General features: G+C 45.3%; 2 protein-coding genes across 2 annotated transcripts in view; one reads left to right on the top strand and one right to left on the bottom strand.

Annotated features, from left to right (window-relative positions):
* Nucleotides 1-2,593, top strand: part of LOC308292718 (serine/threonine-protein phosphatase 6 regulatory ankyrin repeat subunit A-like) — a gene marked incomplete at its 5' end in the record, with an annotated part of 41,001 nt that extends 38,408 nt beyond the window's left edge. Inside the window, 6 exons of the mRNA XM_080735129.1 lie at nt 365-448; nt 707-855; nt 1,065-1,147; nt 1,387-1,469; nt 1,613-1,704; nt 1,889-2,593. Of these exons, the coding sequence (XP_080591255.1) occupies nt 365-448; nt 707-855; nt 1,065-1,147; nt 1,387-1,469; nt 1,613-1,704; nt 1,889-2,193 (796 nt within the window). The 3' untranslated portion in view covers nt 2,194-2,593. The remainder of the gene's footprint in view (nt 1-364; nt 449-706; nt 856-1,064; nt 1,148-1,386; nt 1,470-1,612; nt 1,705-1,888) is intronic.
* Nucleotides 2,594-4,866: 2,273 nt separating this feature from the next.
* btd (biotinidase) lies at nt 4,867-9,015 on the bottom strand (the record flags this gene model as incomplete). The annotated part of the gene is made up of 6 exons (XM_080735555.1): nt 4,867-5,139; nt 5,449-6,042; nt 6,843-7,020; nt 7,199-7,356; nt 8,016-8,165; nt 8,794-9,015. The coding sequence occupies 6 exons, from the start codon at nt 9,013-9,015 to the stop codon at nt 4,867-4,869; spliced, it is 1,575 nt and encodes a 524-aa protein (XP_080591681.1).
* Nucleotides 9,016-15,439: the final 6,424 nt, after the last annotated feature.

A 15,439-nucleotide genomic window follows, 5' to 3' on the forward strand; every position in this document is an offset into this window, starting at 1 on the left:
TTGCAAATTAACTTGCAAATTGAAGTGTGTACAATCACCTTTGAGAAATAAATTGGATTTTTACTCCAGTCAGAACAAAGCTTTTAGGGCTGCATGATACTGATGAGAAAGTATGCAGAAATATTGCTGCATATTCTTGGGCTCAAATACGGTTCCAAAAGAGCAGGGGGGATACTAAGAGCTAAACTATTTTTTTTATTTCATGTCTTGAAATACCTGTACAGCATCATACATCATACTATGTAGCTACTGAAACAATTCCTCTTAAATAAAATGCAATATATTATGACTGACTGAGCATGCATTTGTGTGCATTTACATGTGTGTGAGTATGTGACATAGTTGCTGCTGTTGTCTGTTTCAGTATGAGCGATAATGAGGCAGTGGCTGAGATGTTGATAGACACTATGGGCGCTGCCATCGTCAACAACACTGATTCTAAGGGCAGGTGAGTTTGTTGTTTCTCATTGACGGTGCGCATGGAATTCAACATGGGTGCATTTTGACTGGGTGCCAACCAATGCGGGGAGAAGCACGGTCGTTGACCCCACTTGGCAGCCATTTAGCTTGTAGTTTTCTTTCAGTGAGCCAACCGTTCCAACATAAGTCAAATGAACCACACGCACCTGAAAACTGGCACTCATTCCACAACTCTCAAGACTACATGGGAAATTGACGCGTCAACTGTGTGTGTGTTATACGGCAGGACCCCCCTCCATGCTGCAGCATTCTCTGACCATATGGAGTGTGTGTCCCTGCTCCTGAGTCACGGAGCCAAGCCCGACACCGCTGACACTCACACATGCAGCACGCCGCTCATGATGGCCGCTCACAATGGGCAGACGAATGCTGTCGGTCAGTGTGAACACACACACACACACACACATACGGTATCAGTGTTGGCCTTTTTTTTATCTCTAAATGGTCTCTGTAGTCGAACCTCCAGTCACCTTTATCTTCTGTTCTCTAATACTGAACACACACATGTACATATTATCCACCAAGTGTATTCCATGTGCAAGCAGACAGTAAAAGTGACTTTGCCTCTGTTGGGTTTGTTACAGAAGTGCTAGTTAGCAGTGCTAAAGCGGACCTCACAGTGCAGGATTCCAACAGGAACACAGCCTTACATCTGGCATGCAGCAAGGTAAGCCCCCACTACGTCTGTTCTAATAACCAAAATGACAGGACTAATGGGCCAGTATAATCAGACCTTGAAACAATGGCTCAAAGGCTGCCAAACTAGACTAGCCATTAGCCTAATGCAAAATAATTGACAGTCCTCCTGACATGTTGTTACTTTTATGCCATACAAACATATCCCGATTTTTACTCTATTTATTTTAACGTTCTTTTCTTGCTCTCTCCACATTCTGATCCTCCCAGGGTCACGAAACGAGTGCCTTGTTGATCCTGGAGAAGGTCAACGACAAGAACCTGGTCAACTGTACCAACTGTGCTCTACAGACGTACGTACCGTTGGACAAGCCATAAGCATACGCACTCTACCAGGCCATGATACACTATCTTTGCCTATAATCAATACTAAATTAGAATCACACTAGCAGGTGTAGATCTGTAACTGTGCTCACTGTGTGCACTCCTCCACCAGGCCCCTTCATGTAGCAGCCAGGAACGGTCTGACAGTTGTGGTCCAGGAGCTGTTGGCGAAAGGTGCCAGTGTGCTGGCAGTGGATGAGAATGGTAAGCACACACACACACACACACACACACACACACACACACACACACACACACACACACACACACACACACACACACACACACAGTCATTCTCATTTAACTCTGAGAATGTACAAATATAACCAGACAGACCGGTAGTAAAGGTAAAAATAGAGCTGACTCCCCCATGCCTCTGTGTCATCAGGTTACACTCCGGCGCTGGCGTGCGCCCCCAACAAAGACGTGGCGGACTGCCTGGCGCTCATCCTCAACTCCATGATGCCCACCTCGCCCATGGTCACCATAGCGGCGCTGCCCGCGCTCTCGCTCTCCCCTTCGACAGTCAACCACCACCACCCCTCCTCGAACCACATCTCCAAAGGCGTGACCTTTGACTCCCTGCCCTCGCTGCGTCCCGACCACACGTCGTACTGCAGGCCGGACCGCCCGTCGCTGTCCTCAGTCTCCGGGGACGACGAACTCAACGATTCCGACTCGGAGACGTACTGAGGGTGACCGCCTCTTTCCGGGCGTTCCCCCTGAACTCTGCTATTTGGATTCGGTCCTAAAAAAAAAAGGACTTGGTGGACCGGCCCACTACTCAGGAACCCCATCAGAAATGATGGGGACAGACGTAAACCAGAGAAGAAGAAAACGGTGAACTACTACTACTACTACAAAAAAGAAAGAAGAAAAGAAAAGTAGTGGCTGGATTCCATTTTTTGGGGGCTTTCTTTTGTGTTTGTTTTGTCCAAAGGGTAGAAAGCAAATCCAGATAGCAAGAAGCATAGTAGCCTAAGATGTATGCACACACACTACATTATTTCTACCAACTTCACTGTGTGGTTACTGGTTGTTTTTTCTGTCGACTTGAAGCAGCATTGTGTGTGTGTCTTTTTTTTTTTTTGTTCTTTTCACTCAATGTTTTGTAGAATGGTTGGTGGCCTTTTCACTATTTCCTCCACTACATGAGAACGGTAGTTGAACTACTGTACTGTGAAGGCCTGCGTTTTCTATTGTATAATACAGTAGGAAAGGGACAAGGAAGAGCAGGGGGCGTTTAGTGTTTGAACCCTGTACGTTGTGATAATTTGGTGTGCGCTCTAACTGGATGGCATGCCCTTGAGCCAAGGTCATGACAATACAGGCACTCTATTGCCTGCTGCTGCTGCTTCTTTTTTTCCTTTTTTTTACCAGATTTTGAACACTTCATCTACATGCATCTACGGCAATAGCAGAGAGACAATCTTCAAGGGACCAAAAGACTTGAGGACTCTCATTACTTTGTGGTGGTTTAGTTTTTTGAATTTTGTCTCCCGAGTCGTCCTCTAAGCTGTCACAGCGGACACTGCTTGCTGTCGGTCACATTTAAAAAGGCAAGTCCTGTTCTTTTTGTTTAGTTTTTCTCAATCGCTTGTCAGTTCCTACCCGGGAGAAGTGAAGTGAATGATTCAAAAATGATTCTCACAGGAGACTGAATGCCTTTTCCTTCTGATGGAGACAGGATTAGTTTCTGGCAGCAGGTGAATGTACAGAAAGCTGTGTTTAACTACGGGAGTGGCTGATCGCTGGACTACCACACATTCATTTGGAGATCAAACCTGTTGAGGCATTTATCTCTGCTGTTTTCAGAAATTATGTTACAGTTCCCACAGTGTTTTTAATGCCTGATTTATGGTTAGTTGCACACCATGTCCTGTACCGAAAACAGACGATCTATCACTTGTTTTCGGTGCATGACACACCATGCAACAACGTATAAGTCAACCTTAACAAGCAAGCTTGGGCTCTGTGCTACTTATTGTCTACGTACTGTATTGAAGACAGGAACAAGTGTGTGTGTGCGTGTATGTGTATGCGAGACGAAAGTGCAGAAACTTTGCCTTTTTAGGAGCAACATTTGGGCAATTAACTTATCTTGGTGCAATGTCAAAAAGAAATGAATAAATAAAAGTGATTTCTCTTGAGTTCTTAAAGCATTCTGTTATAGCAAATCAAATAACGATGCGTAAATGTAACAGGCGGAGACTGGCAGACAGTGATTTAGTCAGTCTTGTTCATTGTCTCCACGAGACCGAAAGGCATGACCAAGACTGTTTTGTCCCCTGTCCATCCGTCTGTCTGTGTCTGTCCGTCTCTGTTACCAGCTAATCTCCGGCACCGTTGGCCCAGTCGCTGCCAAAGTTTGCGCACACATTCCCTTGATCCCAAATCAGAACCTAATTTTTCCACATGGGCCTGTTCTAGTGCCACCAGGAGGCTGACTTATTTAATATTACTCCTTCAGATTTCATCCAAAAATCACATAAATTAGTACACAGTATCTCTATAGTCATGTGATCAAGACGATCTGTCCGATATTTCATATTCCATCCTGATTGGCTAAGATTGTCTTCAAAGGTTTGCAGGATTAGTCAGTTTTCAAATCATGCACGCGGCTTGAGATTTCGGTGAACTTTAGCACGCACATTCCTACTAGGTCAAGGAACAAATGCCACCCTTTTCACATTAGCCTGTTAAAGTGCCACCAGCAGTTTGAATTTTGCAACATATTTTTTGAACAAAATGCCTCAAATCATGCATGCAGCGTCGTCCGATTGAAGACATGGCATCCTTTTCACATTGGCGTATTATAGCGCCACCAGGAGGCCACAATAACCTACCTGACCAGGCGGCAAACGTGCTCGGAAGAGCACTGCTCCTAGTCTCCGTGTCTTGTTAGTCTCCTAGTCAACCTGTGTGTTTTTAAACCCTCAGTTCCTCATGTTCCTTGCCAGTTCTTAAATGTTATGTTCTATTTATGTTCCGGTAGTGTTCTTTGTATTCTCCTGTATTTATTCTTGTATTCCTGTGTTTGGGAGAATACATCTCCCTGCGCTGCAGGTCAAATATTTAAACACTGTTCACAAAAGACGCATTGTCAAATTCAAGCCTGTACAACAATATAGGAAATTAAATATATTTTACAAGCAATTTCTCAAGCAATGTTTAACTCCTGCACTAAATGTAGCTACACCATCAGAAATTTGCCACATTTGCCATTTCAGTCCTGAAATAAGTACAAATCAGAGTAGCTTGACGTATGACTATGCACCTTTGGGTACATTAAGAGTACAACAGCAGCTGTGCTTTTGGGGAACAAAATAACTCATTCACAGAATTTCACACACATTGCAGTAGGGATCAGTCTTCATCCAGGTGGTACATGCGTCCATAGAGGCACGCCGTAACAAGTCCAGCTGTCATATTTGAGTGTTTGATGGTCACCCTGCCATCATTGGTCCTGGTCACCTGCTTTGGCTGCTCGAAGACCACGCCACTGGCCAGCACCGATGGGTACACATGTCGCGTACCAAACACCCCTTCTAGCAGGAAGTCCACTTTAGACTCTGCTTCCTCCACTTCCTGTCCACAGGAGCTGGCCTCCATCCCTGCACAGCGGACCAGCGCACACACCTTTGGAGGGAAATGGGTCACATGATCTTTATTAGACATCGTTTATAACTTTTACATCCTAAGGGTTCCCAAACCTATACCTTCCAAGGAACCCCAAATAGGAGGAAATTCTATTTCATTTTGTGATATTTTGTAAACTTTGAAAGCCTGTTTCCTATACCATACTAGACCAGAAATGGCAGTAATTTGAGTGCATTATATAGATGATTGTTGTTAAAGCATTTCTGGGGGCCACAAGCGAGCCCCATGAAATAGTCTGTTTAAAAACATACAATTTTTGAAATTCAAAACTGGTCTTCTCATCTGTACCTGCAGGGCATACCGGCCGTTCACAGTGTGTGTGCCAGCGAACGCTCCCAGTGCGTAGAGCTCTGTGCTACTGCCCTCTGGGGACCTCTGGTACTGCAGGTGGCAACAGAGAGGGCCATCGCACACCGTCAGTTCACCCACTGAGCCATGTAGGAGGACGAAGGCGAAGGGGTCGTACATCATGGATGATGTGAAGGTGTCAGAGGATGGAGGGAATGATGGGGTTACAGTGGGAGGTGGATGAGGAGAAGCTACGGTCTGACAGCGGTCCTCCCGCAGGCAATATCCAGAATCCAGGGGTTTCTCCTCCGTCTGCACCACTGCCGCTCCGTCTCCTGTCCACAGTGGGTCCAAGACGGGCACCCTGGCCACCAGCAGCTTTCCCTCCTCCGGTTCTCCGTGCCGGGCGTGATGGTGGAGAACCGAGACTGGGCTGAAGATCCCGCTGCCGGTCATGCCCAGGGCGTCGCTGCGGATGTTGGCTGCCAGTATGGAGACGCTGGCACCCAGGCTGACAGCCCGCTGGAACTGAACGGCCGCTAGCAGAGGCAGCTGGTTCATCCATGCCGTGGGGTAGACAAGCTGACGCACACCCTGAGGGAAAGCGACAGGTGTGGAATGGTAGACATAGAGATTAGCTACAGCTTGGACCTGACTTTATTTATTGTCGCTGTCGGACAGAAACCTGGCAGAAAGCAACACGTTGTGACGTCTTGTGAACCTATATAGATCTGCCATACGTTGTGAAACTTTTTGCCAATAGAGGAAAGAAAATTGGGATGCCAGGTTGAAAGTGTTTAGGCGTCTAGTCTGTGGGTTTCTATAAACATTTAACCCATAAGAGCTTGTGATTTAATCACTAGATTGGATCACACTTTCTTTTTTCCATTTAATTTAAAGTTTTCTGCCAGACAGTGATGATATGTGTTTAAGGAATGTCTATTTTATTTGGATAGGACAGAGCAGGGATTACATGAAACACAAGTCACTGAGTCACTGAGTCAGACTCTGAGTTTTGTCATTTGTCAAAGACACTCACCTCAAAGGATTTAGGACCATTTATTGCAACTAAAGGTTATATATTTGTGTCTTTGTTGGAAAAGGTTTGGCACTGAGGGTGTTCCACAGTTAATTCTAGCACCATTCAAGAAATGATATGGGGAGCACAATGAAACCCCTCTATCACTCTATAAATATGAAACCATGGCCAGAACAAATAAGAGCAGGAGGAGGTTGGGATGGAGGATCAGATTGAACACAGAAGTGTTAGACTATTTCAATGTGATTTTTGAATGAGAGAGATACCAGCTGTGCAGAGCAGGTTATACTGTACATCTAGGCCTGTCATGAAATGGAATAGTCATTGGACACGAGTTCTGTGGTTGTGTTCTGACCTGCTCCAACAGCCTCACGGTGGGGTCATGAAACATGAGGTCAAAGCAGGTCAAAACACCAAATTCCCCAGCGAACGGCGTGTCAAAGGTGATGACCTCCAGGCTGGGGGGCTCGTCGAAGGCATTCTCAAAATAAAGGTTGTGTTTGTGGTAGCGGGCCACCAGCAGACCATCAGACCTGGTACCAAAACAATGGTGTGACTAATTAAATCAAGTTAAAATAATAAGTACAGATGCAAGCAGCGATTAATGGGGTCCAAGCACAGAAGGTGATAATGAGAAGATGACAAAGAGTAAGATGATGAAGAATATACATTTGTGTAAATGCTGCCATACTGAGAGGTCTTGTGTTGTACCTGAAGACCACGTTTGTGTTAAACTGCCAGCGGCCGTCAGAAGGACAGGGGGAGGAGGACGTGTGGTCTGGACTGGGACTGCAAGGCTGCACGTCAGCCATGTTGGCCACCAGGTAGAGGCTGTTATGACGGGCCATGCAGCTCAGCCGGCGGAGAACCTGCAGTGGAGATCAACACACACGTTTGGTTTGAGGTGTGCTATGATTACTGGGAGTGTGATAGTGGTGTAACGGTAGTGGTTAAGGGCCTCTGCCTGATGACCAAAAGTCTAATATCTCCCCCCGGCCAAAAGGGAATTCACCTTTAGGCTAGTGGATAAAATCGTGGCTTTCCACTGGTTAATGGTGTGCTTCTCTTAGAGTGTGTGTGTGTGTGTGTGTGTGTGTGTGTGTGTGTGTGCGTGTGCGTGTGCGTGTGCGTGTGTGTGTGTATACTTATTTTACTATACTTGTGAGGGCCATATGTCCCTACAAGTAAAATAGAATTTGAGAAATAGACTTTGTGACGACAATCTTCCTGGGTCTCATAAGACTTTTATGTTAAGTTTAGGGGTTAGGGTTGGAGTTATGCCTGATTTACTTTAAGTTGCGAGCTGGTGGCAACGTGGCGAGCACTGACAATAGGCGTGATGCGCTGTGAGCCTGTAGAAAGGCTATTTTCGGTTTTAGGATTATGTTTAAAAAGGGTAAAAAATCTATGCCAATCCTAAAATGTCCTCTACAAAAAAGTGTGTGTGTGTGTGTGTGTGTGTGTGTGTGTGTGTGTGTGTGTGTGTGTGTGTGTGTGTGTGTGTGTGTGTGTGTGTGTGTGTGTGTACCTCAGTCCTGTGGTATTTGCCAGGCTCTGTGCAGGGGTTCCAGCTCTCTACTTGAGGGTTGGGTACAGTCTCCAGGTATCCAGAGATGGATGAACGGCTGTAGTTGAAACCCTGAATGCCATCCTCTGGAAACACCAAGATCTGGGCACCCTGTGAGAAGAGGAGCTGAGCTGAGACTAGAGACAAGGGCTGCAACTATTTATTGTTGTCTTAGTGACCAGTAAGACTCCCTAATCAGGACTTTAGACGGCAATCATAGCCAATCAGGAGGGAATATGGGAAATGGGACAGATCCATTGATGACATGACTTTAGAGATAGGCTACTGTGTACTGCTTTGCACGATTTTAGGCCAAAATCTGTTGGAGCAGTGTCCAAAAATGTGTTTAGCATTGAGTTACCATCCAAGGTGTGTGTGTGCAAAGTTTGGCATGGATAGGGCCAACGGTGGTGGAGGTAAGAGTAGGGCAAAAGTGTGACGTGACGGACAGACGGATGGACAGACAGACAGACAGCCGGTGGAGCTTTTCATATACTTTTTCTAATAATTGAATGAACAAGCTTTTTTTAAATATACATTTTCTTTTTAATATAGGCTATCAACATATTATTTATAATAAACTAAATTATTTATGTGCTGTGTTGTGAGCTTGTAAATCTGCAATTTTACAATAGATTGAATCGATTAGTTGGATTAACTGTTGCATATATATCACATACACAGCCATACCAATATTATTTTTTTTTTTTAAAAACTACAGTTCCAAGTAGTTTCCTACTTGCTGCGCTGCCCTGGCAGCCTGCTCCTCATAGATATCCAGGTTCTTCCACATGTGCTCCAGCGCAGCCTCCCGGGACGCAGGCGCGCCTGGATCCGGGTTCAAGATCACCCGGTGTTCGTACACTGCCGCAATGTACGAGGAACCGGCAGCCTTTTCCCTTTGACATGACGACGGACAAACAATAACGAAGACGACCGTCCACAGAGCTCTGGAATACATGGCGACATGCCACTGCCTGTTCAGTTGCATAAAGATGACCTGGGGAACCAAGACCAAAGAACAATTAGAGAAAAAACTGGGACAAAGGTCAAAGGTTCCACATCATAGACCCAAGTCTCACTCACCAGACCATAATGTAATGATAGTTTAGTTTTTAGTTTTACACAAGACAGAACTAACAGTGTTGTAACCACTGACTGCCTTATAAATGACTTATAAATAAATTAGCCTTGGATCAAGAAAGACGGTCACCGGCCATAAGATGTGACAGACAGTCACTCTTGTATAACTATACAATGTATATTGATATTGCAAATGCTAAATAATAAACGAAGACAAACACCAACCTTTATTTTGAAGACCGGACTCAGTTTTCACACAACCCGGAACCACTCCTCTAAAAGTTGTTTAGCAATTTGACCAGTCTAGAGCTCAACTCTACTCTTCTCGTACTCAGTCTACTCTGTACAGCAACAACTTTGCTTATACGCATTGGGATCTCAAACAATACAAAAGGATTGGCTCACTGGATTTGTTTTATATGAACATCATACGTCGTGTGATCATCACATGTAACTGTCGGTGTTGTGTATGAATGACCACAGCAGCAGGACAATGTCAACAGTAGCACCTGAACCAATGTCAACGTCTCCAGCTGCAGATACACCCGCACCGACACCACTGTTTAAGAACTGCTGGAGCTGCCGGCTCCTCTCCGGCGGTGCTTGCCTTCTGTCCGGCGCCTATGTGTACAGTCTAGCCCGCAAAGGGATGATGCGAGGCGGCCCGACCACCGCGGGCACAGTGTTTCAGATTAGCTTCGCTTTGGGTGAGTGGCCATATCCCTCGCGCATGTTTGATCCGGTCTAAAGCCCGCATAAATTAAAATCACAATCAAACTTTGTACCAATTCTATGGTTTGTCCAGCACTGTTCATATAGGCCTATGCTATAGTAAATTGTAATCGTGCCCGAACGTAATGTGTAGCTGCCTATATTTTTACAGTCTGTGGGTTGCTGCCATTCCAAAACACAGATTCATAAGACACCTTTGTCGGAACAATAACACTGCGACACAAACCGGAAACCAAGGGACAACGTGTCATGATCATCTATGCTTCCATTTCTTGAGAATTAAATAAGTCCTCCTGTCTTTCAGCTTTGGCTTCCTGGGGAATCGTCATCATCGCAGACCCAGTAGGGAAATCACACAGGAGTGACGGCAAGACATGAAGATTAAAGTACATCATGAACTGAATAGAAACATCTTTACAGATGATTACAGGCCAAGCGCATTCAACACAAATGACTGTAAATAAACTATGCTGACCAAATATTAATCTCTGTCTCTTGAATATCAATCTGGGAACCCGACCACCCTGTTTTCAAGTTATTAGAATTTCAGTTTTGATATCTCAATGTTGACATTATTACTAATAATGTCTGAAACCTTTTGCTCAGTAGGCTTTCACTGAGCTAGCCGCAAATTGCAACACTAGATTGTATTTTAATCTAGGGTTGCAATACCTCCCATAGGCAGCCAATGCATCAAAACAGTTTTTTGCTTTCTGATAGTATTAAACGACTTCAAACTCACCAATATTGTGGTATATGGAAAGCTTGGAATTTACTCTTGCTATCTGCAAAGTGTTTGTTTCTACCGTAGAATTGTTATGATTTATTTTCTGTCAAGAAATCCGAGCAGACATGGTTTATTTTCTAAGTGTTGAACTTCGGAAGCGCTCGTCTTCTATTATGCAGCGTCCCGCTGCCTCCTGCATTATGTGACATTTAGAACCAGGTGGTCACAGGACCGCTGAGTGACTTCCCACAACAAGTGCTTCCAATCTCCGGCAAAAATAATCACCTGAAGCCAATTTCTTGATAGAAAGTAGCTCCTAACATTTCTACGGTGGATTTTTCAGAAACAAACACTTTGCAGATAGCAAGAGTAAATTCCAAGCTTTCCATAGAGCCACAATATTGGTGAGTTTGAAGTCGTTTAATACAATCAGAAAGCACTGTTTTGATGCATTGGCTGCCTATGGGAGGTATTGCAACCCTAGATTCATCCGATTAAAATAAAATCTAGTGTTGCAATTTGCGGCTAACACTGAGCTATGACTGTCCCTCTGTATAACACCATACCTGCCAACCTCAGCCCGTCAGAAAACAGGAGATTTCTAGGGAGAGGGTGGGGGGTTCATGACTGCAAAAAGTAGGCACACAGAAATTGATTTGATGACTTAAGCAATGTAAGACCCATCTTTAATAATAATGCAGTCATGACTTAAATGAATATCTGTGTATGACGGCATGCAATGGCCCCACCCTTTAGGGGGGGGGGGTCTGGGGAGGAAAAAAATTAACATAGATGTTGGGGGGGGGGGGGGGGTCTGGGGAGGAAAAAAATTAACATAGATGTAAATTCCAGTGTTCTGGTGAATTTTGGGAGTTTGACACCTCCAGGAGAAATTCCCACAATTTGTTTGTCTAATAAGAAAAAAGACAATTATGTTTCAAGCAGCAAGTAGCTTCATGAGTTAGGATACTGAGCTAATGATATAGAGGCTGTGGGTTCAAGCCCCACTGAAGATCTTACTTTAAACTGATTTCCAGCAGAATAACTTCAAAACCAGTTCAGAAAGCATTGTGAGATGACCTTGCCGTGCTGGCGCAGAAGACTAGTAATGAGGTCTGTGAAGTAGAATACCTTTAATAGGTTTGTTCAAATCTGGCCGTGGTCGAGGCGGGGTCTGCTTGGGGCATGTGGGCAATGCATGCCAGATCATACAGATATTCACTTAAGTAATGACTTAAAGGTGAGTCATTTATAAAGATGTCTTACTTTGCTTCAGTCATCAAATCTGTACACCATTTGGCATTTTAAGGCTTAAATTGTACCCACGCTAGTAAAGCAAGCCTGATAAAAGTATCAAACATGTATCAAACAAAAATGTAACAGAACACAGGGAAATATAATATTTCTGTTAAGAAGTTTTGGGGGGAACCCCAGACCCCCGTTAAGGAGTTCCGTGCACCCCCACGACCCAAAAAAGTGAGTCCCAAAATCCCCCAAAAAGTGAGTCCCAAAATCAAGGCGAAACACCTGGAAAAAAGTGAGTCCCATCAAGGCGAAACACCCGGAGAAAAGGTGAGCCCCATCAAGACGAAACACCTGGAAAAAGGTGAGTCCCATCAAGACGAAACACCGGGAGAAAAGTGAGTCCCAAAATCCCCCAAATCTCCAAAAAAGTGAGTCCCAAAATCAAGGCGAAACACCTGAAAAAAAGTGAGTCCCATCAAGGCGAAACACCCGGAGAAAAGTGAGTCCCAAAATCCCCCAAAATCCCCCAAAAAGTGAATCCCAAAATCAAGGCGAAACACCTGGAAAAAAGTGAGTCCCATCAAGACGAAACACGAGAAAAGTGAGTCCCATCAAGGCGAAACACCCGGAGAAAAGTGAGTCCCAAAATCCCCCAAAAAGTGAATCCCAAAATCAAGGCGAAACACCTGAGAAAAAGTGAGTCCCATCAAGGCGAAACACCCGGACGAAAAAAAACTCATGCAAATGAAGTCCAATATGTCATGACGGGATGGTGTTTTCTACTGGCGTTTCAGCCCGAGCGTATGAAAGGGTGCGTTCGGAAATGCGCACCGGGTGTGTGCTCAGTGTAGTGAGTGCTAGACCTCTCGGCTGATCTGGACCTCATTTGCATGAGGTTTTTTTCCCTCCGGGTGTTTCGCCTTGATGGGACTCACTTTTTTCAGGTTTTTCACCTTGATTTTATAGAGAGAGCTAGATCTCACCTTTCAACAAAAAGAGGAGGTCTGTGCAGCAGCCGGAACTCGGACGGTGTTTCGCCGTTTCTGTGGTGCAAGAAGACGAAACACCGTCCGAGTTCCGGCTGCTGCACAGACCTCCAAACAACACCATCCCGGTTCTGCTGCCCCGAGCGGCGCAGCGTCGGCGCCGATGATTGCCGATGAATGACGAACAGGCGACGCCAAGAACAGCGGCTGCGTTCAGAAGGGGAAGGGGGCGGGGGGCGCTCGATGCTTCAGCCCCCCGCGGCATGGACAAAACCCGGCGCCTCTGCCAGTGGGTTTGATTGATTGAAGACTTTATTAGAAGTTTGCATAGGAAAAGGTACAGTTTCATGACGGTACAGTTCACTACCCATGGTCTTAGACTTTGACACATGGGTTAGCCTACTTATCACACAAAAAGTGTGAAATGAGAAATGGTAAAACAAAAAAAACTAAAAAAAATACTACTAAGGCTAAAGGGTGAACAACTGAACATTTTGGGGGATATTCTGGAACATGGTCAAATAACAGGAAACTTCTTCCAAAAACAGGAGGGTTGGCATGTATGGAAGTCACAGGTTTGATTCCCCCGCTTTGCTATCTGTCTTCAACATCTTACATTTTTATCTTTTAATACAAATCTTTCTTGTAGGAGTTCCTGGCACTACATGTTTCAGATAGGGTCTGTGGCCAAATTTGTATTAATCAGATTTTACTTGACAAAATCTTAAAACTTACTGTGTCATCACAGCTCAATGGATAGAGTAACGCCTTGAGCACGAAAAGTTGGAAGATGATGATCAAGTCCCAGCCCTGTCAGTGTATTGTAGCTGGGGACTACTTTCTTGCAGAGCAGACCTTATAGTGAATTATTAGTGAAATAATAAAACACCGCCTCTCAGCCGGTGTAAAATACCAGGCACCACACAAACCACTTCCCTTCTGTTGAATTTTTTTGCATGTTTGATACTTTTATCAGGCTTGCTTTAATATGGGTACAATTTCAGCTTTAAAATGCCAAATGTAGGTGTGCAGATTTTATGACTGAAGCAAAGTAAGACATCTTTAATAGTAACTTCTCATCTTTAAGTCATTACCTAAGTGAATATCTGTATGATCTTGCATGCATTGCCCACACGCCCACGCCTCGAACACGGCCAGATTTGAACAAACCTATTAAAGGTATTCTACTTCACAGACCACATTACTAGTCCTCTGCGCCAGCACGGCAAGGTCATCTCATGATGCTTTCTGTACTGGTTTTGAAGTTATTCTGCTGGGAATCAGTCTTTAAAATAAGATCTTCAGTAGGGCTTGAACCCATAGTCTCTGGCTCTCCCTCTCAGCGGATGATTTTGTCACCTACTTTGAAAAGAAGGTTGATGATATCAGTAGTTCATTCTCCCATCTCCCCCATAATACAGTGTCTAACACACGTAACTGTATCCCCAACATAACATGTCTGTCCTCCTTCTCCCCTCTCTCTGCAGATGACGTCATAAAACTAGTGACTTCCTCTAGACCCACCACCTGTGCCCTGGATCCAATCCCGTCTCCACTCTTCCAGACGATCGCACCTGACCTACTCCCCTTCATAACCGCCATCATCAACAGTTCTGTAACTTCAGGCTGTGTCCCAGCTGCCTTCAAGGCAGCCGGAGTATCACCACTCCTCAAAAAACCAACTCTTGACCCCTCGGATGTCAAGAACTACAGACCGGTATCCCTCCTCTCATTTCTTTCAAAAACCCTTGAACGTGTGGTCTCTAACCAGCTTTCTCTCCATCTCTCACAGAACAACCTGCTGGATCCCAACCAGTCAGGTTTTAAACCTGCCCATTCCACAGAAACGGCACTCCTAGCAGTCACAGAAGCACTCCATGCTGCCCAGGCTGCCTCCCACTCTGCAGTCCTGATTCTTCTGGATCTATCAGCAGCATTCGACACAGTGAATCACCAGCTCCTCCTGGACACCCTTGTTGACCTAGGAATCACCGGGACGGCACTAAAGTGGTTCTCCTCCTACCTGTCAGACCGGACCTACCAGGTCTCGTGGAAAGGTTTGCTGTCATCCCCCCGAACCCTCCAAACGGGAGTCCCCCAGGGATCCGTACTTGGCCCTCTGCTTTTCTCCCTGTACACCAAATCCCTTGGTGCTGTAATCCCTGCTCACAATCTTATCCTATCACTGCTATGCTGATGACACTCAACTGTTTTTGTCCTTCCCCCCTTCTGCAACCCAGGTGGAAGAACGCATTGCAGCATGTTTGGCCGACATCTCACAGTGGATGTCAGCCCACCACCTCAAGCTGAACCCGGACAAGACGGAGCTACTCTTCTTCCCAGCTAAGTCTTGCCCCATGCAAGATCTCACTATTTCCATAGATAATGCATTGGTGACTTCAGTTCCTACTGCTAGAAACCTTGGTGTGGTCCTGGACAGCCAGCTATCATTCAAGGCACACATTGCATCAGTCACCCGATCCTGTAGGTTCACACTCTACAACATCCGTAAAATCAGACCCTTCCTCACCCAGGAGGCAGCCCAGCTCCTCATTCAGACATCTGTCATATCAAAACTTGACTCTCTCCTCACTGGTCTCCCGGCATGTGCA

The sequence above is a fragment of the Nannobrachium achirus genome (assembly GCF_963921795.1).
Source record: "Nannobrachium achirus genome assembly, chromosome: 10".
NCBI lineage: Eukaryota > Metazoa > Chordata > Actinopteri > Myctophiformes > Myctophidae > Nannobrachium > Nannobrachium achirus.